General features: G+C 45.0%; 1 protein-coding gene across 1 annotated transcript in view; it reads right to left on the bottom strand.

Moving 5' to 3' along the window:
* The window catches only part of LOC122199661 (CXADR like membrane protein), a 97,437-nt gene that overhangs the window by 23,732 nt on the left and 50,064 nt on the right, over positions 1–23,641 (bottom strand). Inside the window, 1 exon segment of the mRNA XM_042904915.1 lies at positions 1,016–1,173. Coding sequence (XP_042760849.1) covers positions 1,016–1,173 — 158 coding nt within the window.

Genomic DNA, 23,641 nt, shown 5'->3' on the forward strand with positions numbered 1-23,641 from the left:
AGAGGTAAATTTCTGAAAAGGACAAAAAGTCTAAAAAGTCAGCTTCCCTGGTATTTTGTGTGATGTTTTTAAATCACAAAAATTTCGACCAACAGATTTTTATTTATTTATTTATTCTAGATTTCGTTTTTTAAGCAATCTTTACACCCAATGCGGGGCTCAATGTCACAACCCCGAGATCAAGAGTTGCACACTTCACCAATGGAGCCAGCCCAGGTGGCCCTCAACCCAAAGAATTTTTAAAAGTCAGTGGGTAAATGGAATAGGAAGAGTTACGCTAGAAAAGCCAGGTGGAGGAAAGGTACAGAGGCTGAATGCAGCCAAGTCAGACAGGATAATACAGTAGCTAACTTAGTTCTCGCTCGGTAGAGACCAGCCCAGCGGATCATTGGGAGCAAAGCACTCACTACAAGCTCTGTTGACACTGCCCCAAAAGCACAGAAACACCAACGGACCTCCCATCCTGAGCACCGAAGACCCAGGGTCAGTTCCTTCATTCTTCCGACTCCAGAACCCATATCAATTCTTCTGCTGGCCAATTATTGAAGCGTTAACATTTTCAGTCCCGTCCTGCATCGTATGTGGTTTGTCGTATTATATACAATCTCTGAGCTTGCGAGTCATGGCTTTGTGCAAAACTTAAATGTAGGCAGGTGGTAATGGTTTCAGAGGATGGGGAGGAGCAGGCTTCCTAGTATAGATTTGGGGTTCTGGCCACTTGGCTAGGGAGTCAAGCTACCGTATCTTAGCTCCCTTCTTAGGAAAGACACTAATACTGCAGATTCCCTCCTCGGGCAAATGATAGGTGGCTTCCTAGGAGTGTTTGCTTGCCCAAAGAGCACAGACTCTCTTAAGACCCAAATACCTTTTCTTATTTATAATGTTTGTATCTGAAGTCTTTCAACTATAAGCCAGATGGAAGAAACAGAAAACTGGAGGACTGAGGGAAGGCGACTGTAGGAGGGTGGGGAGGGGAGCCGGGGGAGGCGAGGGGTCTGGCCAGTTGCACACTCACCACTTTTTGGTTCCCTTCGTTGTCGGTGAGCAGCCATTCGATATCCAGCGTGTCTTTTTCCGGAAGCCCCAGTTGATGGTGACAGGGCAAGGTGACCCTTTCCTCTGCCACTCTCTTGATCTCAGTGTGAGTCCCCAAGGTTCCAGCATAGTAGGACACTGGAAAAGAAGAGCCTCTAGTGAGTAATGCAGAAACTGGGTAGCAACGTATAGGAAGCAAATATTACAAATAATAATTATTGGATGTTCCTGCAGGCAAGGGGCAAATCAAGGTGTCCGAAGAACCCTAGACCAGAAGCACCGGAAATCCTGGAATCGGACAGTGGTTCCTCCATTAACTGAATTCATTGTATCTTCCATGGCCCCCCAGATTACACTCTTACCTACCTTATTGGTTTTTTATGAGTGACGAAATGACTCAGGTCAACAACTGTGTGATCTGAACCTTCTCTCCCTTACCAGCAGAGGCTTCCTTAAGAACAGAGACCGAGGGAGAAAGGCAGGGGTTGGCATCCTCCCCAGAACAGGCTCTAGGTACCACTTTCCCTCCTTGAGCCATCTTAGAGACAGGCGATCCCCCCACAGACCTACAGGGAGTGCAGGATGCCTCAGAGAATAAGTGGGCTCTTATAGGCAGTTACTACTTCCTTTAGGGACACGCATTCTCTTAACCCCAACTTCTGTCTTCCATTCTTTATAGTTTCACACCACATGGCTTCAAAATGTAGAGGCAACCCTTCCTATCCAAAGTGAAATTCCAAGTTCCCACATTTGGATCCCGTCCCTCCACCCATCCGGTATCCCTTTGGCCACCGGGATTTCGGTTCCATTTTTGACTTTCTTTACCTCTAATTTTCATCTTTTTAAAAATATTTTTTAAGTGTTTATTTATTTTTAAGAGAGACAGAACGTGAGCGGGGAAGGGGCAGAGAGAGAGGGAGACACAGAGTCCAAAGCAGGCTCCAGGCTCTGAGCTGTCAGCCCAGAGTCCGATGCGGGGCTTGAACTCATGAGCTGTGAGATTATGACCTGAGCCGAGGTTGGACGCCTAACCGACCGAGCCACCCAGGCGCCCCTAATTTTCATCTTGTTCCAGGAACGGTATTCCATCAGCAACTTCGGGTTCCAAAGCTCACCTTCTTTCCTTCCTATTAATCTCAGACATTGTTGGCCATTAAATCCACAGAATTAAAGAACTTCCCCTGGACTCTAGGTGTGATGTGTCTGGCGTTAAGGTGGGCTGTAAGGTCCTCCTTTGTCTCCTTACACAGTGACCAAGAAGCTCAGCGTGAAAATGGTCTCTTTCTCTTTCTAGTCACTTACAATGTCCCCGTGCCTCATTCACAATGTAACAGAATCATACAACCTCTGAGTTGCAATAGCCCCCAGCGTCAGGGTTTCTACGAAGTCCCCTTTCCCGGGGAGAACTCACTCTGCCAGTTCAGAGAGTTTTAAGCACTAAGCATCAAGGATCATGACTTAACGGAAGCACGTAAGCTACCTTTTTTATTCTGTGTTCATTTCCCAAGATAGATTAGCAGTAACTCTGTGGGAAGGAAAAGAGCCTGAAAGAAGGAAGAAGGGGGCAGGAGAGACTGTAGTTCCCTCTCCGGGGAGGCAGACTGGTTTGAGGTGGCGGGGCGGGACCCCCAGAGGCATCCACCCTGGAGAAGCAGCAGGTGGATTCCCAAGCTCGGAGGCAAAGAAAGGAGACCACAGAAACCCATTGGGCCTAAGAAGGGGCCTTCAGAACCAACGGGATAAGCCCCTTCCGGAGTCTTACTGACGCTCCCAGTAAGGTTTCTGTTCTTTCTGTTTAGAACTTAAACCGCGTTGAGGGTGGCCGCGGTTTTGTGAGCCCTTTGTGTGCCTTGGCTGAACGCTGAGCCCTCAACCCCATGAAGAAAGCGTTGTTATCCGCCTCTAGGGATGAAACAGGAAGAGGAGCTCAGCACTTTGCTCAAGATCACGCCGCTAAAGGTGCCAGATCGGGGGCTCAACCCCAGATCTGTCTCGCGGCAAAGCTCACGCCCTGACGGCCATTCTGTGCCGCGTCCGCCCTGTGTCGTATGCGGCTTCCCGGACACCCGGTTCTCCCATTAGCCTCTAGGCTCCTTGAGGTTAGGTACCATCCACCGCTACGTTCTTAATGCACTCGGCTCAGGGTCTCTCACATCGCAGGTGCTCACTAAATAGTTGTTGGACTGACTCAGATTTAACCTGTGTACTCCTTTCACCCTGAGCGAACTGAGGCCCAGGGATAAAGGAGTCGCCCTGAGGTCCTACAAATCACTTAAAGGCAGAAATAGCCCATACAAAACCCATCCTCCCCCTGTCCCGGGAAAGCACACTTCCTATAGAGCAGCAGGGAGATTAGCCCAAGAAGGACTTCCGCCTTCTCCCCCTGCTCACTTTCCCCTGAACACAACAGTGATCAAATGAAACCAGCATCCCACACCCCTGGCAAAGCTAGAGAACCCAGCACCGATCTGGTGCATACAGTAGGCACTCTACGTTAAATACAGGCCAAGAAACAACCAGGCAAGTTGCCGATTGGAGCCACTAGAGGGACTCAAAGGCTCAGATTTGGTTGCTGTCCCCAAAGGAAAGGAACAAAGCGGAGGGTGGTGTACTTCACCAGAGTGCCAAGTTCTATTTATACCATATCCAGAATTAAATACAGCAGGGCAGGGAGGGGGCCAGCCAGCGGATACAAATGACTCCACCAAGGCAGGGAATCTCAGACTTCAGGGGTTCGCTGGGATCCCTGCAAATTTCCCAAATTGCTCCTTCTGTGCTCCCCCCACCCCTCCCCTGTGGCCGATGGCCTGAACACACAGGTGCCTGGGCTCTATTTATAATTCTCAGGCTTGGCAGTGTGTAAGGGGACGGCCAAGCATGTGTCTGTCCACTGCCTGGTGGGTGAGTGGGAAAAGCCAGCCGTGGGCTCCCGGGCATCGAAGGTTTCATCTTCATCGAGAAAGACTGTAGGAGGGGCACCTGGGTGGCTCAGTCGGTTAAGCGTCCGACTTCGGCTCAGGTCATGATCTCACGGTCCGTGGGTTCGAGCCCCGCGTCGGGCTCTGTGCTGACGGCTCAGAGCCTGGAGCCTGTTTCGGATTCTGTGTCTCCCTCTCTCTCTCTCTCTCTCTCTCTGTTCCTCCCCTGCTCACACTTTGTGTGTGTGTGTGTCTCTCTCTCAAAAATAAACATTAAGAAAAAATTATAAGTCTTAAAAAAAAAAAAAAAAGAAAGACCTTAAGAGATCATCAAAACTTAACTTAGGAGGAAACCACAACCCAGAGAATTGAAATGTTAAGTCACAGAGTTAGCGGCAGAACTGGTAGTAGGAAGATACAGCTGATCTGGAACAAAGCAGGGTTAGGGACATCCGTGCCCCTCGCAGTCCAAAATCCACGTATAACTTTTGCCTCCCCCAAAACTTAACCGCTAGCCGCCTACCATTGACGGAAATCTTTACCGACAACACAATCATTTAACACATAGTCTACATGTTATGCGTATTATACGCTATATTCTTGCAATAAAGTCAGCCGGGGAAAAAGAAAACACTAAGAAAATCACAGAGAAAACACTTGCACACTACTGCACTGTCAGAAATCCACATATAAGTGGATCCACACGATTCAAACCGGTGTTGTTCAAGGGTCAACGGAAGTCTCCACTGGGTGTCTGGGACACTCGTGGTATTGGTGGCGGGGAGGTGCTGGAAGGTAGCAGGGGTGCAAATCCTCTCTGTGTGCCCGTGCAAGAGGCAGTCATGGAAGCCTTGGGCTCTCCCTGAGGGAAGGCTTCTGCGTGCAACTCAGGCACTTACCACAGGACCTTTGGGAGCCTGAGCTTGGGAGAATTAGCCTCTCTGAACCTCAGTGTTCTCATCTGCAAAATGGGAATTAACCAAGACACTGGAGGTAAGGCACCCAGCAGTGTGATGGCACATGGGAGTCTCCCCCCCCCCAAAACGTCAGTTGCCTTCCCCTACTTTCCTCTACTAGAAGGAGGATTTTTGTTTTCTCTTTGTTTTTAATGTTTATTTATTTTTGAGAGAGAGGGCACAAGCGGGAGAGGGGTAGAGAGACAGAGAGGGAGACAGAGAATCCAAAGCAGGCTCCAGGGTCTGAGCTTTCAGTGCAGGGCCCGATGTGGGGCTAGAACTCGTGAACTGTGAGACCCTGACCTGAGCCGAAGTCAGACGCTTAACTGACTGAGCCACCCAGGTCCTCCAGGATTTCTGTTTTATCTTTTCCTCAGATGATGGCTGCCCACCTTTGGCTAAGATGAGTTTAAGGTTTTATTCTCTAACGGGCATTTATATTTACTAAAGATTCTCTTTAAAAAAATTTTTTTTTAATTTTATTTATTTATGAGAGATAGAGACAGCACGAGTGGGCAAGGGGCAGAGAGCAAGGGAGACACAGAATCCGAAGCAGGCTCCAGGCTCTGAACTGTTAGCACAGAGCCCGACGTGGGGCTCGAACTCACAAACCATGAGATCACAACCTGAGCTGAAGTCGGATACTTAACCGACTGAGCCACCCAGGCGCCCCCTAAAGATTCTCTTGAACCTCCTTTAAAGAGATGGGGCAGGGGTAACGTTTGGTTTTCCAGCATAAATACTTTTATATAACTGAGGGACATAAGATATCTGTTTCGAAGGTAAATCCGCTGAAGAGATAATAGTAAATTTTAAAAAGGAGGTTTCTATAACCAGTTGACTGTTCCATTCACACGAAAACAGACGGAATCTGAGCCTTTAACCACTTTTATGCTCAGAGAGCCAGCATCGTTTCTGCTGTCAGGTAGACAGATGTCTTGGACGATCCATTCAAGCAGGTTCATGCAGTCCAACCACACGAAGCCTATATTCCTCACACGCTTGTGTCCCATCACATGTGGAGGCCATATTTCTGGATCAAACCAATGACATACAGACAACTCTGTCAGCTTGGGCAGACGCGGCAAGAGCAAGAACTTGGCGAACTTTCTCGAAGGGCTCTTCTAGCGCTGCTCGTACCCATCTTGCTCTCGCGGATTCAAGGAGGCAAAAGACCAGGAGAGCTTTTCACAGCAACCAGGATGCTGCATTTAAAGTATCTACTTCTCTCTTATTTCCCTAACGGAGAATTCTTCAGTTTCTCAAGTACTCCCTGATGCCCACGGGGTGCAAGGTGCCCTAGGACCTCATGGTTAAGTCTGCACGCTCACTCCCCGCCAAGGATGGGCCCTCCAGCACTTGTCGTCGACACAGGCACCCAAGGCTCCCTGGTGCCTCCACCTAGGAGAGGCCACAGTGATTGGTGCACAGGTCAACGATAGATAGGTGCTTTTTTTTGGTAAGACTTGAGCTATTTACCAGGCTGTGTAGACACGCAGTTTGCAAGTAACAAAGTTAGAGAGCGGCAGTTAGAGTCACTCCCTGATGTCGGGTACAGGAGCTGTGACCTCACCCCGTTCCATGTACAGTGGGGCCCCCACCAATGGGCTTCTGGGGTGGGTAACGCCTCCTTCCACTAGGGATCGTGTTTTTCTCAATGGGCCTGTTCGCTTACCTGAACGGGAAGAGAATTTTCTTGTATTTCCCTTCACATGTTCCAGAAAGCCTCATGAGAATCAAAATCATCAAATGTCCGTCAGGAAAATAAAAAGGACTTGGGATATTTTTAAATCAACTTCTCTTGTGTTATAGATCCAGAAACCGAGGCTCAGAGAGAAGTGACTCACCCAAAGGCCTCCTGATTTCTAGACTAATGACATACATACAATTCTGTGTGTGTGTGTGTGTGTGTGTGTGTGTGTGTGTGTGTGTGTGTGTTTGCAGGCATGCGCCTTCCTGGCTGTTTCTGGAACACTATGTACAATTCAAGAGACTGCATGATGTAATAGAAAGAGCATAAACTTTGGAGTCAGATCAACAGGGACTTAAACAGTACCCATAAGTCCAATTAATTTCCTGACCACTCCACGTCATTTTTCCTCCCTGCGAAACGAGAAGAAAAACATCAACCCGGAAAGACTGTTGTAGGATTATATATGATGTATGTAAAGTGCCTAGCACAGATACACGGTGTACAGTAACCAGTCACACATGGTAATTATTATTATTCATAATTCTACAACTGTACTTCAAAAGGCAAGAAAAACCAGAAGAACATGCTGAGGAGATAAAGCAGGATGGCGAGGAGTTTGGAAGTCATTTTGCTGGATAACTGTTAGTATTTGGCCGTATTTGCTTTGTCTCTCTCTCTCTATATGTGTATTTTTTGCTGCACTGGTTGAAAGTAAGTCGCAGATAGCAGAACATTTAACCTCTAAATGTTTCAGCAAGCACCTCTGAAAACTAAGGGCATTCTCGGGGCGCCTAGGTGGCTCAGTTGGTTAAGCGTCCGGCTCTTGATTTCGGCTCGGGTCGTGATCTCATGGTTTGTGAGTTCAAGCCCTGAGTCAGGTGCTGCACTGCCATCATGGAGCCTGCTTGGGATTCTCTCTCTCTCTCTGCCCCTCCCCAGCTTGCACACACACTCACTCTCTAAATAAACACCAAAAAAAAAAAAAAAAAAAAAAAAAAACCAACGAAGGGCATTCTTCTACACAGCAATAATATCACACCTAAGAAAGTTAATAATACTATATGGAAGCTCATTTATTTTTTTTAAGGTTTTTTTATTTTTAAGTAATCTCTTCTACACCCAACATGGGGCTCAAACTTACAACCCCGCGATGAAGTCACGTGCTCTACTGATTGTGCCAGCCAGGCGCCCCTGGAAGATCGTTTCTGACAAGAGTGGGTGAAGGAGGCTCTGGTGATAAGTGGGATTGAGATAGTTCTGGAAAGACAGACATGCTTCTCCTGCGCAGCCCAGAAGTGGTGTAGGGGCAACTTGAACAGAATGCAGCATGGTCTTCTCCTGTCCCCTCCTTCAAGCTCCCTCACTGACAACTAGAGAAGTCTCTCTTCTATATATTTTGCCTTCCCAACCTACTCCCAGTTCCACCCCAGAATCTCTTGGGCCATTTCCCTTTATGAGGTCTTCGGAAAAGGAAAACCACATTCACTGTGACCTACTAAGCAACTGATATGCTCTCGTGTCTTCTCAAACACAAACATATATTTGATATTTAGAGAAAGCCTACAGCCAACTCAGTGAGGCTTGTGGGTCATCAGTGGAATTTCAGGCATCTGAAAGTGCGGGTGACTTCTTACTTGTGTCCCCCCAGAGGCGACTGTTTGTTCTTGAAGTCCCTAAAATTCGTGGTGTGCGTGTGCAAGGACCCAGGTGGCAGCCTGAGAGGTGGCTCGGGTCAGGGGGCCAGATATTGAACTTCCTCCCCCTCTCCCGTCTGTGGGTTGGTTTGGGGGATGAAAAGAGAGAAAGGGAGAAGGAAGAGGAAGGAAGAGGGAACAGGAAGATGGAGTGGGGGAGGGGTGAGTGAAGAAGGAGCCTAAGAGCCTGAGCTAGTGGGGGAAGGTCAGAGGAAGAGGGGAACGGAGAGCCTCACACTACAGAAGGCAATTGAAGACATCTTCAGACTAAACACAGATGGATTAAAAGTGATCGCCTCCCTTGGGGCGCCTGGGTGGCTCAGTCGGTTGAGCGTCCGACTCTTGATTTCAGCTCGGGTCATGATCCCAGGGTTGTGGGATCCAGCCCCACACTGGGCTCCACACTGAGTGTAAAGCCTGCTTAAGATTTTCTCTCTCTCCCTCTGCCCCTCTCCCCTGCTCATGTGCTTTCTCTCTCTCTAAAATAAAATAAAATAAAATAAAATAAAATAAAATAAAATAAAATAAAATGATATATAATTATCTTGGGGCACCTGGGTGGCTCAGTCGGTTAAGCATCTGGCTCTTGGTTTTGGCTCAGGTCATGATCTCATGGCCATGAGTCTGCTTGAGACTCTCTCTCTCTCCCCCTCTCTCTCTCTCTCTCTGTCTCTTTCTCGTGCGTGTGCGTGCTCGGCACCCGCTCCCCTGCTCCGCTCTCTCTCTCTCAAATAATAAATTTAAAAAAGATATATAATTATCTTGCTAGCTGGGATCCTGAGCCAAAAGTGAGATGACATTTAATAGAGACAAATGTTAGAAGTTACAGCTAGACGCAAGCCCAGAGCAGGAAGGCCAGGGGACCTGGGTGGCTACAAGATTTATAGTGACCACCAGTGTGATATGGCTGCGGAGAAAACTGACAAGAGTCTGGGCTGCATTAACAGAGGTCTGAGGTCCCAAATATGGGGTGGCATACTTCCATCGTATTCGATGCTAGCCAGAGGAGGGGGTCTGAAAAACATATCCAGTGAGTAAGGGTTGACACAATTATAGGGGAAAACTTAGGAAGATGGGAGGCTAAGGGACCGCGTAGTACCTACCTTCCAACATTTAAAAGGCTGCAAAACAAGTATTGTTACTTGTCGGGTGTTCTTCTAGAAGGTAGGATTGGGTCCAGATGGCATAATAGCTTGGACCATAAAATGATAGACTGGGAGATCTCCAACACCTCTTTCCAGTTCTCAAATGATATGGTTTTCTTACAAAAGACTTATCCCATTTCAGCTTCCTATGTTGACAGACTTTCTAACAGTCCTGTCTGACAGGAGAATGAGCTGTATCATTTGTTTGTTTGTTTGTTTACTTATGTGTGTTTATTTATTTTTGAGAGACAGAGAGAACGAGTGGGGGAGGGGCAGAGAGAGAGAGAGACAGAGAGAGAGAGAATTCCAAGCAGGCTCTGCACTGTCAGCACAGAGCCAGATGCAGGGCTCAAATTCACTAACCGTGAGATCGCGACCTGAGCCAAAACCAAGAGTCAGACGATTCACCAACTGAGCCCCCCAGGCACCCCCCTTATTTCGTGGATTTTCCATTACCGGCATCATTCAAGTTGGGGATGCGTCAGGGGCTATAAGAGGGATCCTTATACATGGATGTTGAATCAACATCAAAGTCCTTTCTAACTATAATATTGTATGAAGTATTAATTGATACATTAATATCCAAGGCATTGTCCTAGCTGAATGGGATGCAAAGTATAAGATAAAATGTATCCTATTGTCAGTATAGTGTGTTTTGTCACCATCAATCATCTCTTATGCAATTTACACAAATGATCTAGTTTGGTTTCATTGTTATCATTGCTTTTAAAGATTGTTGAGGTGCTTTTTGAAAGAATTCAAGGGAACTGACCCGGGCAGTTACATTTCTTTCCTATCTGTGGACGTTTAAATCCACAAGGGGGCAGAATTTACTTAGAGAGGCTTAGCCATGCCTCCTCTTTAATGCAGTTCTTCTATTAGCAAGAAGGATGATAATTGACAAAGAATTATAGATGACCTTGGATTTAAGCTTGATAAGCACTTTGTTGCCACTTGTGATTATATACTAAATTTCAAACGATGCACATTTAGTTTTCAAGGGCAACAGGAATCAGAAAATATGGTCAGACGTTTGAGAGGAACCTTATCAAGGAAAGAGAAGCATATACTATTTTAGTAGCTTAAGTTCACGATTTTAACTTTTTCCAACTGAAATGGATGTTTACCTTGAGATCAAAAACCTTATTTTACTTGTAGAATTTATTATGAAGCAAATCGATTACTCAGGCGCTGTGAAGTATTGTTTTAGCAGAGAGTCAATAAGAAAAGACAAAGGGAAGGAACAAAAATCCATCACAGATGGCTTAGAAGGACTGAGGAATCAGCAAAAGAAATCTCAAGGTCTTTTCAGTCTTGAAGTATAGTCTTTGTTCTAGGCCGGCACCGTACTGAATTACAAAATCCTGGAATGTCCTGGCTATACGTAATCCACAATCTCAAGTTTGGGAAGGGCTGCAGAAGGTCATTGTCTTGCCTTCCGGACAATCTCATATTTAAAACCAGTCTGCTGAAACGTATCAAATAGTTCATGTTCCCTTATTATCATTGAGAATCTGAAATCGTAGCAAAACTGTTCCAAGATATTGATATCTGTTAGGATCAAATTTTTTAGTATTGTACAATCAGGAGATGCTTAGGGATATTGACTTCTATGTCGTAGGATAATCAGCGATACTGACTTCTATGGAATGTCCTTAAACAAACACCTTATCCTCAATGCTTCAGATTCTGGGTGCCCCAAAAAGAAACATTGACAAAATGGTGGGTAACCAGAGGGGAGTAGCTAGAAGTTCACCTTTGCTGGACGAATATGAGTGGCATTCCTGCTACCCTACTAGATGCTGCTGGAAACAAAGATCAATGTCATTGTCTTTTGTCTATAAAGAGATCACGATAATAAAGAAACAAAACAGGTATTCAACAAACCCAGTTCAGGACGGTGTGTGATCAATATCAACGTGACGGTCAGGAAGTGGTAAGGGAATTAAGAAGAGGAAGATCACCAAGGTGATCAGGGATGGCTTCATAGAAGAGGAAGTATTTCACCTGGGCCTTGAAGGATTATTAGTGAATGTGCTGCCGAAGGGAGCACTGGACCCTGAAGAACAGATTGGAATTTTAGCAGTGATAACTGAGGGGATGGCATTCCAAAGACTGAAAATGGCAGCCTGACTGCTTAGGAAACCAGTTGCAAAGCTGACCTCAGTACTTGACAGATTGGAACATCACCGTGGACCCTTGGTCTTGACAAGTTCCCACAGAATGGGCAGTAATATCACATAAACGGCATGTGAGCTGTGTCACAGTCCTACAGACTGGGGGTTGACTTTGTTGACTGTGCAAGAGTTTTATCCTGATACCTCTAGCAACAATTGTCAGAGAAAGGATACTGACCTGGTCCACAGGGATCAATCACCCTGCTGCTCAGAAATACACTTGTTATCCCTCGGAATTCTGTTCTTGGAAACACGCTAGTCCATTTTCCATACACGTATTCGTTTTTGTGCATGTAGGAAAATCTGTGCAGAGAACCCTACAAGCATGTCTGTGTCCGTACACAGATCAGACAAGAATGTGAGCCTTTTGATTCTGAGATTCTGAGAACTAGATCCCTCACTAACCTATTTCATCGACATGTCTATTTATAGCCTCTGTCTCATTTCAAATGCTAAGTCTCTTTCTAAGTCTAAATCTTTTATTACCTTCGGCAGAGATTTGAACAGAGGGAGGAAATTAAAAACAGACACGGTCTTACAGTTGAGAATGCAATAGTCAGTTGTTAGGGATTCATGGCAATAGAAAATTGAGATTACGCTGATAAAAATCCACTGATAAATTAAAGCAGCAATTCAGCCATTATCTATCCCATCTACCTTCCTATAAAAACTAATAACAAAGAGAAGATGATCTTCAAAGAGAAGATCTCTTTCTCCCTCAGTCACCTTCTCTAGGGATAGAGAGGAGAGTCATGAAACTTTGAAAATGAATAAAGAAAAAATGTCAACCAAAATGGAGTTGGGAAGTTCTGAAGGGACGTGCTTATGCAGGTACCACTCCTCAAAACTTACTTTACATACCCCAGCAGGAAGAAGGAAGGTTTTCTTTTTGCCCGGCAACAACTCAGCTAATGAGAACCACTGCAACTCAGCCAATGAGAAGTCACCAAAACCCCAAATTCTTGCTCTGGTCCAATGGACTTTCATTTAAAACAGCCCCTCCCAACTTCCTCCTTTCCTCTAGAAAAGAATATTCTTCTCCTTTGTTGTCTGGACTTGCCTATGGTTCACCATGCTTTGCATGTCCCAAACTGCAATTCCTCTGCTATTCCTTGATTAACTCATCTTGCTGATAAACTCACTGGTTATTTTCTTTTCAAGGTTCACAAAACAAACAAAAAGAATCAAAAAAGCTGTATTTTCTACTCACAGGCAAATCATTTCCTACATGAGACAAAATGATAGATAATACACATTCGCCATCCAGTATATTTTAAAACCCCTCTATGGAAACATTTCTTAACAATAACTAGCAATTTTTGAATGCTTATTATGGGCAAGGCATTGTGCTACTTGATTTCTATTCATTTCCATTTTAAAAAAATTTGTAATGTTTATTCATTTTTGAGAGAGAGACAGAGACAGAGCATGAACGGGGGAGGGACAGAGAGAAAGGGAGACACAGAATCCTAAGCAGGCTCCAGGCTCTGAGCTGTCAGCACAGAGCCCGGCACGGGGCTTGAACCCACGGACTGTGAGATCATGACCTGAGCCGAAGTCAGACGCTTAACTGACTGAGCCACCCAGGCACCCCTATTCGTTTCCATTTTTAATCTTCTCAACAATCCTGTAAGGTAAGCACTAACTATTATTACCCACACTCTACAGACAAAGACACTGAAATGCAGAGAGATGACTTTGTCCAAGATCACAAAGTTAGTAAGGACTGGTGCCACAGTTCAAACCCAGCCATTTTAACTCTAACATCCATACCCTTAATGGTATATTATACTGCCTCCCAGGATATATATGTAACAAAAATTTTATTGATCGAGTGTCACGCTAGCATTCTTATGAGTTCCCTCAAAGTTTTTCTTCATCTTTTCTACTCTTGGCCACATACAGAATTGCTTCTCAATATCTCTCTACTTATGCTCCCATTTTTTGCATATATAAAAATTCACACTCTTCTTTACTGTTATTTGGAATAGATTAAATACTGTGATTACAGGGGCGCCTGGGTGGCGCAGTCGGTTAAGCGTCTGACTTCAGCCAGGTCACGATCTCGCGGTCTGTGAGTTCGAGCCCCGCGTCAGGCTCTGGGCTGATGGCTCGGAACCTGGAGCCTGTTTCCGATTCTGTGTCTCCCTCTCTCTCTGCCCCTCCCCCATTCATGCTCTGTCTCTCTCCGTCCCAAAAATAAATTAAAAACGTGGAAAAAAAAAATTTAAATACTGTGATTACACAATGGCAGTTTAGAGGACACTTTTAAGAAACTAGATATGAATATAACGCTGATCAAAAGAAGACAGACACAAAACAGTATATACTACGTCATTCTATTTACATAAGTACAAAAACAGAAAGAATTAGTCTATACTGTCGGAATTCCAAAGAGTGGTTACTCAGAGGAAGAGATGATGAGTAGAAGGGAACGTAGGGAGGCTTCTAAGGTGCTGACTATGTTCTATTTCTTTTCTTTTCTTTTTTTTAGTTTATTTATTTATTTTGAGAGACAGAGAGAGAGAGAGAGAGAGAGAGAGAGCATGCATGCATAACTGGGGGAAGGGCAGAGAGAGAGAATCCCCAACAGGCTCTGGGCCATTAGTGTGGAGCCCTATCTGGGGCTCAAACTCACAAACGGTGAGTTTGGCTCATGACTTGAGCCAAAATCAAGAGCTGGACCCTTAACCAACTGAGCCTCCCAGGTGCCCCTGTTCTATTTCTTGATTTGGGTGCCTGTTGGGGCATGTTCATTTTGTGAAATTTGTCAAGCTGTATACTTACAGGTTGTGCATTTTATGTATTACACTTTTTACTAATCATCTATTGCTGCATAACAAACTCTTCTAAACTCTGCAGCTCAAAACAACCAACATATCTTATCTCGGAGTGTCTGGGAGGCAGGAATCCGGGCAGAGCTCAGCTGGGCAGCTCTGGACTCTCATGAGGTGGAATCAAACTGCTGGATGGGGCTGTGGTCTGATCTGAAGGCTCACCTGAGGCACAGAGAATCCACCTGTCAGCTTACCATGTGGTTGGTGGCAGGTCTCAGCCACCACGTGGGCCTCTCCACAGGGCTATATCACCACATGGCAGCTGGCTTCCCTCGGCGTGAGGGATCCAAGAGGGAGCACAAAACAGTGCCTAAGATGGAAACTCAGAGGAGACATTTGTTGCCATATTCTATTTGTTATAAGCAATCAAATCATTCCAGCCCACATTCAAGGAGAGGGGACCAGCAGGAGGCAGGAATCATTAGGGACAATCTTAGAGGCTGCCTACTACCCAACTTAATAAAAGCTTTAAAAATTATACAATAACTTCCTCTACCTCTCCACTCACAATGATAATCATTGTCTTATAGACTTAAAAAGTGCTTTAACCATTCATTAATGTTTTGGTAATCACAACATCCCTTAAGAGTGAGTGATGACATGAATTTTTCATTCTGTTTTATGGAAATACAATAATAAGTTTGATATTACCACTTTTATATTTGCATAGCACTGTTCAGATTTCACAGTTCTTCCCCACATGTATTTTCAGTTTTGCTCTGCAGAATGAGTGGGAATTATAGCTTAGCGTTAGTTTATCTGAAAGTACTATGAAAATTACAAAAACGTTTTATAATATTAATAGTAACTAGCATTTATTGAGCGCTTACTATATACCAGTTACTGTATGCTAAGGAATATTTACGTATGTATACATATGGTGTGTGTGTGTGTGTGTGTGTGTGTGTGTGTGTATACTTAATCATTCACTTAATCATTTAACCCTATGAGGCAGGGTTTTGCCTCATTTTACAGAACAAAACCGGAGACTCAGAAAGGCTACTAATTTGCTAAGACTCCAGAGCTAATAATATCTAGAGCCAAAATTCCAACCTAAAGATTCTGATGCCAGACTTCCTATGCTCTACAAAGAAGGTAAACTATAATCTTCATATCACTCTGATAATACATTTTCCTGGAATTATGTCATGGGATTTTTTTTTTTTTAGATAGAGTGAGTGAGCAAGGGGCAGAGAGAGGGAGAGAGAGAGAGAGAATTCCACGAGGGGCAGGGAGAGAGAGAGAGAGAGAGAGAGAGAGAGAGAGAGAGAAGTGGAGCTCACCCCAAGCAGGGCTCGTCCTCATCCCACGTGGGACTCGAACTCATGAACCATGAGATTATGACCTGAGCCAAAGTCAGATGCTTAACTGACTGAGCCACGTAGGTGCCCCTATCATGGGAAAATTTTTATAAAAGTTGTGCCATCCTGATCTTGGTGTGTGTTTGGGGGCAGAGGGGCAGAACTGTCTTCAGAGATTATGGCAGGTAGAATGCGAAAGACAGTAATTCCCCGTATGGTGTTTGTATCCAACATTAAAGACTATTTTAATCCTTCTCCGAGAGGCTGATGCTACCGAGCTGTGATCATTCAGGTAAAGTGCTTGGAATACATTCTTACTAACATATTCATAAAAAGTTGACCATATTCATCATACTATTCACTTAGCACCAACTCTTTCTAAAGGGCTTAAAAATAATTAGTGTATTAGATAAGCTCTTAAGGACTGCAGTGAGCTTTAATATTCTTCTTACGTCAAGTGTATGAGCAGAATTGTAATCAGGTATAGCTCACGCTTCACAGGAAACATAGAGTTTCTCTTCTTCCAGAGACAGATAATGGCAATTAAAAATCTGGACGTTGATCTGTATGCTACTTAATGATGGTATGCAGATAAATCAACTACAGCAGACAGCAGCTTCTCACATTAAGGTGGCAAGAATAGATCCAGAATTGCGATCTGGCTCCCTGCACTCAGGATATATCCCTGAAGAACATGTCAGTTCTCTGCAAGGGAGGATTCGTAATGCCAAGTAATTTCCCCTAACTTTGCTCTCTTCCTGTTACTCACCCACACCCAGATGACTCACATGGCCGCTTCTTGCTCATTTATTCATTCATTCCCTCATGTATTTATTCAAATGGCCTAATGATGAGTCTTGGCTTTGGCGCGCCCAAGAACTGTCTTCCAGATGATCTTCGAATCAGCAGTGCAAACAGGTTCCGGTTGACCTCCCTTTCCCCCTGCCCCCTGACCAGGTGTATTTCACGCTTACGCGGGAGAGGACTGGTGAAGAACAAGACGTCACCCAAGTGCTTTATAACTTAAGATGGGTGGCTTCCAAATCCAGGTCATTATTAGGACCACGTAAAAAAGCTTTTAAAAAACTTATTGGGATAATATAATATAAGCGTATGGTAAACAAACAGAACAAAATGGCATATGGTGAAGAGTCAGCCTCTTGCCCGCACCCGGGTCTCAGTTTCCCTCCTATAGGTAACACTTGTCAGTTCCTGTGCATTCTGTGTCTCATGCTTGATTCACGGTTCGGCTGGGTATAGAATGTTAGGCTGGATAGGATTCTCACTCAAATTTCAGAAGGCATGGCTCCATGGACTTCCAGCTTCCCAGGGTTACTGTTGAGAAATCTGATGCCAAATTTAATTCCCATCTTTTGTAAGTGACCTCTTTTTTCTGAAAGTTTTTAGGGTCTTATCTTCATTCCCAGAATGAAGATGGGTGCCCAGATGGGTGTTTGTTTGCAAGTCTCTTGTTCTGTTCATTTCAGTCTGAAAGCCTATTTTATTTAAATGTCAGGAAATGTTATTATACTATTTAAAAATAATTCCTTCCAGAGCGCTGGGTAGCTCAGTCAGCTGGGCATCCGACTCTTGATTTCAACTCAGGTCATGATCTCATGGTTTGTGGGCCCGAGCCCTGCATTGGGCTCCATGCTGACAACCTACGGAGACTGCTTGGGATTCTGTCTCTCTCCCGCTCTCTCTGCCCCCTCCCCTTCCCCCCGCATGTGCCCATGCTCTCTCTTTCAAAAATAGATAAATAAATAAATAAACAAACAAAGAATAATTCCTTTCATTTTATTTTCTTCCCGTTTGTATATATATGTGTTATATTGATCCTGGATTGATCCTCTATTTTTCATGTTTTTCTCATGGTTTTTGATTGAGTTTTTCCAAGAATTTTTTTCAAAGGCTCTCTCAGGGGACGTTATAAATACGGTAGTTGTTAAAATCAGGGATTCAATATATTTAGTATACACGCCTTTCTGGGTGTATGACCTTTGACACTTCCCTTACCTCTCTGTGCCTCAGCTGTCTCATATATAAAATGGAGGGGAAATAATGGTACCCAACTCATAGGCATTAAATGAGGAATAAAGGAATGCTATGCTGGTAAAGTTAGCTTTCATACAAGCCTGGTACATAGTAAATTTTCAATAAAAACTGCTATTATTATTATTATTATTATTAATCTGTTCCTTTTGCAAAACATCGTACAATATCTTCCCTTATGTCTCCGAGGATATTAATCACAGGGTTCCCTGCAAAATCTCTGTTTCTATTTGTTTTCCTCTTACTTTTCGCAAATGGCTTTGTACGGTGGGTTTCTCTGTAGCTTTTTTTTTTTTCACAGTGGCCTTCCCAAATGTCAGCGTCTGTAGGCTTCTTCTCGGAAGCTGTTCTCTTTCTCCGGAGGAGAATTCTTAAATCACCCATCTGTCAGTGGGAGGTGGGCAGTGGCCCATGATCTCTGAGCTGGGTGAGGAAAGGGGTTGGGGAGTCCAATTTGAAATGCAAATCAAACAGCCTCAGAGAGAAGGCCTCTCAAACTCCCTTCTCCTGTGGGATGGGGGAGGAGCTGGGCCGTTCCATGGAACGTCCAGCAGGAGAACCTGAGATCTTTTTTAAACAGATTTTCACCTGACTCCCCAGCTTTAAGACCATGTCTCTGCTCCGCGTTTTGCTGTATCTGTGGCGCCTCCAGTTCCTGAGACTTTTCGCGAACTGGCTCCCCATCCATAAGCAATGGGGGCTCAGCTTTACTAGATTTAGAAGACTCTGTCTTTAACCTGGTCGATACCGCATTTGGGGGAAAAAATATTCATTGTTTGAGATGGGACACAAGAAAAAGATCCCTCTTGAGGTTCCACCTTGAAAAGAAAAAGACAGTGTTTGCACACAGCCGCAAGACAGCCCCGTTTTTGTGCAGCTCACCCGCACACAGTGGGCGTGCACACACACGCACAGACACGGTTCACCGCGTCCGTTTTGACGTTAAGAACCGGGGCTTGTTCAAGTCACAGGTGCCCCCACGTTACACAAGGAGGCGGTTGAATTGCACGTGCACCGCGAGAAAGTGAAAATAAACAAGAAAACAAATATGGCAAGCCCCATGTCCGGGTGTAGAGATTACTTAAAAATCAAATTAAAAAAAAAAAGCAGCCTTGAAAAAAAACAAAAGAAACAAATACAGCAAATACAGGTGCTTGGCATTCAGAACTCGGCCCAAAGCTAACACTTAGGAATTGTCATTAAAGGGGTTTTCACTCCTTACAAAAAGGCCCTCGTTGCATATTTTAAAATTGCAAGATCCCAGAGAATTTGGCAAGTCAGTTGTCTCTCCTGCATCTGCTTCGCTTCACCCAAACATTTGTCAGCCTTTCTTTCTCCTTTGTTTCCTCCCTCATTCTCTTGTCCTGGTGGATTTATATCCATTTTAGTCCTTCACTTTCATCTCAATGGGATTCGGGGAGCAGAGAAACACAACGGTGTTCCATCGACCACATGACCTCAAACATCAGTAAGTGATTTGGGTGGGGGCAGGTATCGTCTTCGATACTGCCCTGATTTTTTTTTAACTTTTTTTTTTATTTAATTATCGTTTTTGGGAGAGAGAGAGGGAGAGACAGAGCGTGAGTGGGGGAGGGGCAGAGAGAGAGAGGGCGACACAGGGTCGGAAGCAGGCTCCAGGCTTTGAGCTGTCAGCACAGAGCCTGATGGGAGGCTCCGACTCATGAGCCGTGAGATCATGATCTGAGTTGAAGTTGGACGCTTAACCGACCGAGCCACCCAGGCGTCCCTATTGTCTTCAATACTGTAGACACTTTCTTTTCACCGTTTTTGAGAATAACTCAAGGCTTGATAGTATCTGTGGCTTTTTACCCTCCCTCTTCCTCTGTCCAACAGGCAGTCATCTTGGCAGGGCTATGTCCCTCCTCTGGGATCCTGCCATGGAACCCTGTGCCCTTTGGGGTCGTTCTTTGAGAACAGAAGTGCTTATTCTTGTACTTGGGATGTGCGCATCGGGACAGGGTGGTCACGCTCCTGCCAGAAAGCATTTCTGCTGGAACAGCCTTTGCTCAGCATGATAGAAGAGGGAAAGGAAGCTGCTGCTTCCCAGCGCATTCTGTCTCTTCTCCATAAGATCTTGCCTGAGAGAAGGGCACAGAAAAATGTGAGAGCAAGTCTCGTCTGGAATGAGAAAACCGTGAGTCCTTTTGCTAATCTTGATTTAGGAAATGCACAGAGAAAAGGTGTGCGGGAATTTTGTGAATGTCTTCCTTTCCTTTCCTTTCCTTTCCTTCCCTTCCCTACCCTTTCCTTTCTTCCTTCCTTCCCTCCTTCCTTCCTTCCCTCCCTCCCTCATTCCTTCCTTCCTTCCTTCCTTCCTTCCTTCCTTCCTTCCTTCCTTCCATCCTTCTTTCCCTTCTTCCTCCCTTCCCTTCTGTTCACCAGGCATGTTGCATTTAAGCTATTTTGGTCAGACTGGGGGAAAACGCGTCAAGGTTCTCAGACCACATGAAGGAAGTGCAGAAATCCTGGGGACGAAGTCACCATGCTCAGCATAAATGAAACCCTGTTCTGCCAGACAGAGTTCCTGCCTGTACCCTCCTCTCTTCTGCTGTGTCTGCAACTTGGAAACCCTACCAGAGACTGAGGCCTTCTCAGGACACATGTTTGTTGAACTCTTTCGTTTTCTCTGTGGTCTTTAAAAGCCACTGTGGTTTTTAGTCCTGGAATCAGCTTTTCTGGGCATGATACGTTGGCCTCCAGCTGTGACCTTTCTGGGGCCATGAACTCTAACAGGACTCTAGCAGAGATCTGAAGATTCTCGTTAATGAGTTGGTGGCAAACCCCGTGAGGAGCTGCGGGGGACGGGCAGGCAGACTTCGGTGACTACCAGCTCCTGTAGCGACCAGTGAACCAACCACGTGACCAGGTACCCCTTCCCAGCCTTGCACGGGAATGCCGTGGAAGACAACGGGAGTAGGGTTAACATGGGAGTCCCGGTTCCGTCCTCACGGAGCGTCCAGTAAAGTGCTTAGATGAAAGAATCAAAGAATATCACAAGACAGCACAAAATTGGTACAACCTGGAAAGCCACAGGAACTCAGAGGAGATGGCAGCCTGTGGATGATGAAATCAGTGAAGGATATGAAACTTCCAGTGTGAAAGATCCGAGCATTTCACTGGGCGGGGTGGGTGACAGGGTGAAGGGATTTGGCCAAGCCAGAGAGGCAGGAATGAGTGCTGGACGTTCGAGCAGGAGTGGATTCATCACTCAAGGTTGCAGAGAGGAAGGAGTGAGTCATCTGAGGTGAGATTTACGAGAGGGAAGCTTCTAGAAAAACACTGTTTGAATTGGCCCCTCGAGAACAGCTCTAATTTGTTGTTGTTGTTATTTTTAGTTGAACAACTGTCTCTGTTTTTATGTACAATTCTCCCAGCTCACTGGTTAACCACGGTTTGGGATTAAATCAGAGGCAAGTGGAGACTTATTTTTGCCACCCCCCCCCCAACTTTCTTAAATTCCCACACTTTTGGTGGACCGTGCTGTCCAGGTGAGTGAATGGAGATGAAAAGGGACAAGGCTCTATCTCGAAAACTCAGCAGACAGGCCTATGTGGCAGCAGAGGACTGAAGTGCCAATATGACTGGGCTGTGTCTCTGAAATAATCCAACAGCCACCTGTCCACGTCACCTTTTAAAATATCTGGTCAGGGGGCACCTGGGTGGTTCAGTCGGTTGGGTGTCCAGCTCTTGATTTTGGCTCAGGTCATGATCTCTTGGTTCGTGAGACTGAGCCCTGCATCGGGCTCTTCACTGAGCATGGATCCTGCTTGGGATTCTCTCTCTCCCTCTCTCTCTGCCCCTCTCCTGCTTACGCTCTCCACCCACCCGCCTCAAAGAAAACAAAAAAACAAAAACCATTTACAGTATCTGGTCAGGGGGCGCCTGGGTGGCTCAGTCAGTTAAGCTCCCGACTCTTGATATCAGCTCAGGTCATGATCTCACGGTTCATGAGATCAAGCCTCAGGTTGGGCTCTGTGTTGACGATGCGGAGCCTGCTTGGGATTCTCTGTCTCTCTCCCTCTCTCCCTGCCCCTCCCCTACTTGTGAGTGTGCACGCTGTCTCTCTCTCTCTTTCTTTCTCTCTCTCAAAATAAATAAACATTAAAAACATTCAGGGCATCTGGGCAGCTCAGTGGTTAAGCATCTGACTTCAGCTCAGGTCATGATTTCCCAGTTCGTGGGTTCGAGCCCCACGTCAGACTCTGTGCTGACAGCTCAGAGCCTGGAGCCTGCTTCGGATTCTGTGACTCCCTCTCTCTCTCTGCCCCTCCCCTACTCGTGCTCTGTCTCTGTCTCTCTCTCTCTCAAAAATAAATAAACTTTAAAAAAAATAAAATAAAAACATTAAAAAAAAGAATATCTGGTCAGATTACGTCATTTCATGGCCATCATTCATTCATTTATTTTTTTATATGAAATTGATTGTCAAATTGGTTTCCATACAACATCCAGTGCTCATCCCAACAGATGCCCTCCTCAGTGCCCATCACCCACTTTCCCCTCTCCCCCATCCCCGCATCAACCCTCAGTTTATTCTCAGTTTGTAAGAGTCTCTTATGGTTTGCCTCCTTCCCTCTCTTTTTTTTTTTCCTTCCCCTTCCCCATGGTCTTCTGTTATGTTTCTCAGGATCCACATAAGAGTGAAAACATATGGTATCTGTCTTTCTCTGTATGGCTTATTTCACTTAGCATCACACTCTCCAGTTCCATCCACGTTGCTACAAAAGGCCATATTTCATTCTTTTTCATTGCCAAGTAGTATTCCATTGTGTATATAGACCACAATTTCTTTATCCATTCATCAGTTGATGGACATTTAGGCTCTTTCCATCATTTGGCTATTGTGGAGAGTGCTGCTATAAACATTGGGGTACCAGTGCCCCTATGCATCAGCACTCCTGTATCCCTTGGATAAATTGCATTTAATAAACACTTCCTGCGCATCTGCTAAGTGTCAGACACTGAGATTGCTGGGGATATAGCAGTGAGAAAAATGGGTGTTCTCCTTATTTTGTACTTCTCAAACAAATATGCTCATCTCCCTGGGGGACATGGGCAGTATGACAGGGCCACAAAAGCTGTAGAATAATCACGTAATCAGTATTTTCGGGGAAGCTCGTGGTGAGCGATTGAAAACAAGGACCTGTATTTTTTTAAAAATATGAGAACACAAAATTCATATGCAGTTTTAAGCTAAAGCAAGACTTTAAAGAAATGCCCTTGTGGCAGGTTATTCTGGGCTGTGTTGCCAAGTCCCCCGGGGTACACATGTAGGTTCCTTCCTCTGCCTTTAGGCGTACTTGGGGGGAAAGTCTGCAAAGCATTGCCTTCCTTAACTGCCTCCGATGGCCTCACCTTGGGTCTACAGGATCAAGGGGAAACTCCTTTGTGAGCATTCAACGTTCTATATCTGTAAGAGTGGTCCTGAGCCACTTTGCTGAGAACTCACTCTCCCTGCTTCCTAGACCCCCCTCCCACGGCAGGAGTGAGCACGCCCTAAACAGACAATTACTGAGCACCTATTCAGTACCCACCAGCCTCTGTAAAAGTATTAATGAGTTCATTCCTTATCTATCCAGTCATGAATTAAATATTTACCAGCTTTCTACTACTGAGCCAGGTTTATGAAGATAATAGTAAGGAAAACAGAGTTAGTCTCTCCCCTAATGAAGCTTATAATTGTCTAAAGAAGACTCACAAGAATAAAAGAAAAATAATTATAAGTATCTAATTATGTTTAATGTGATAAATTAATATGATTAAGTAATTAGATCAAATCTGTAAATGTGATAAATGTTATACAGGAAAAACA

Source organism: Panthera leo, chromosome D1 (genome assembly GCF_018350215.1).
Source record: "Panthera leo isolate Ple1 chromosome D1, P.leo_Ple1_pat1.1, whole genome shotgun sequence".
Classification (NCBI taxonomy): domain Eukaryota; kingdom Metazoa; phylum Chordata; class Mammalia; order Carnivora; family Felidae; genus Panthera; species Panthera leo.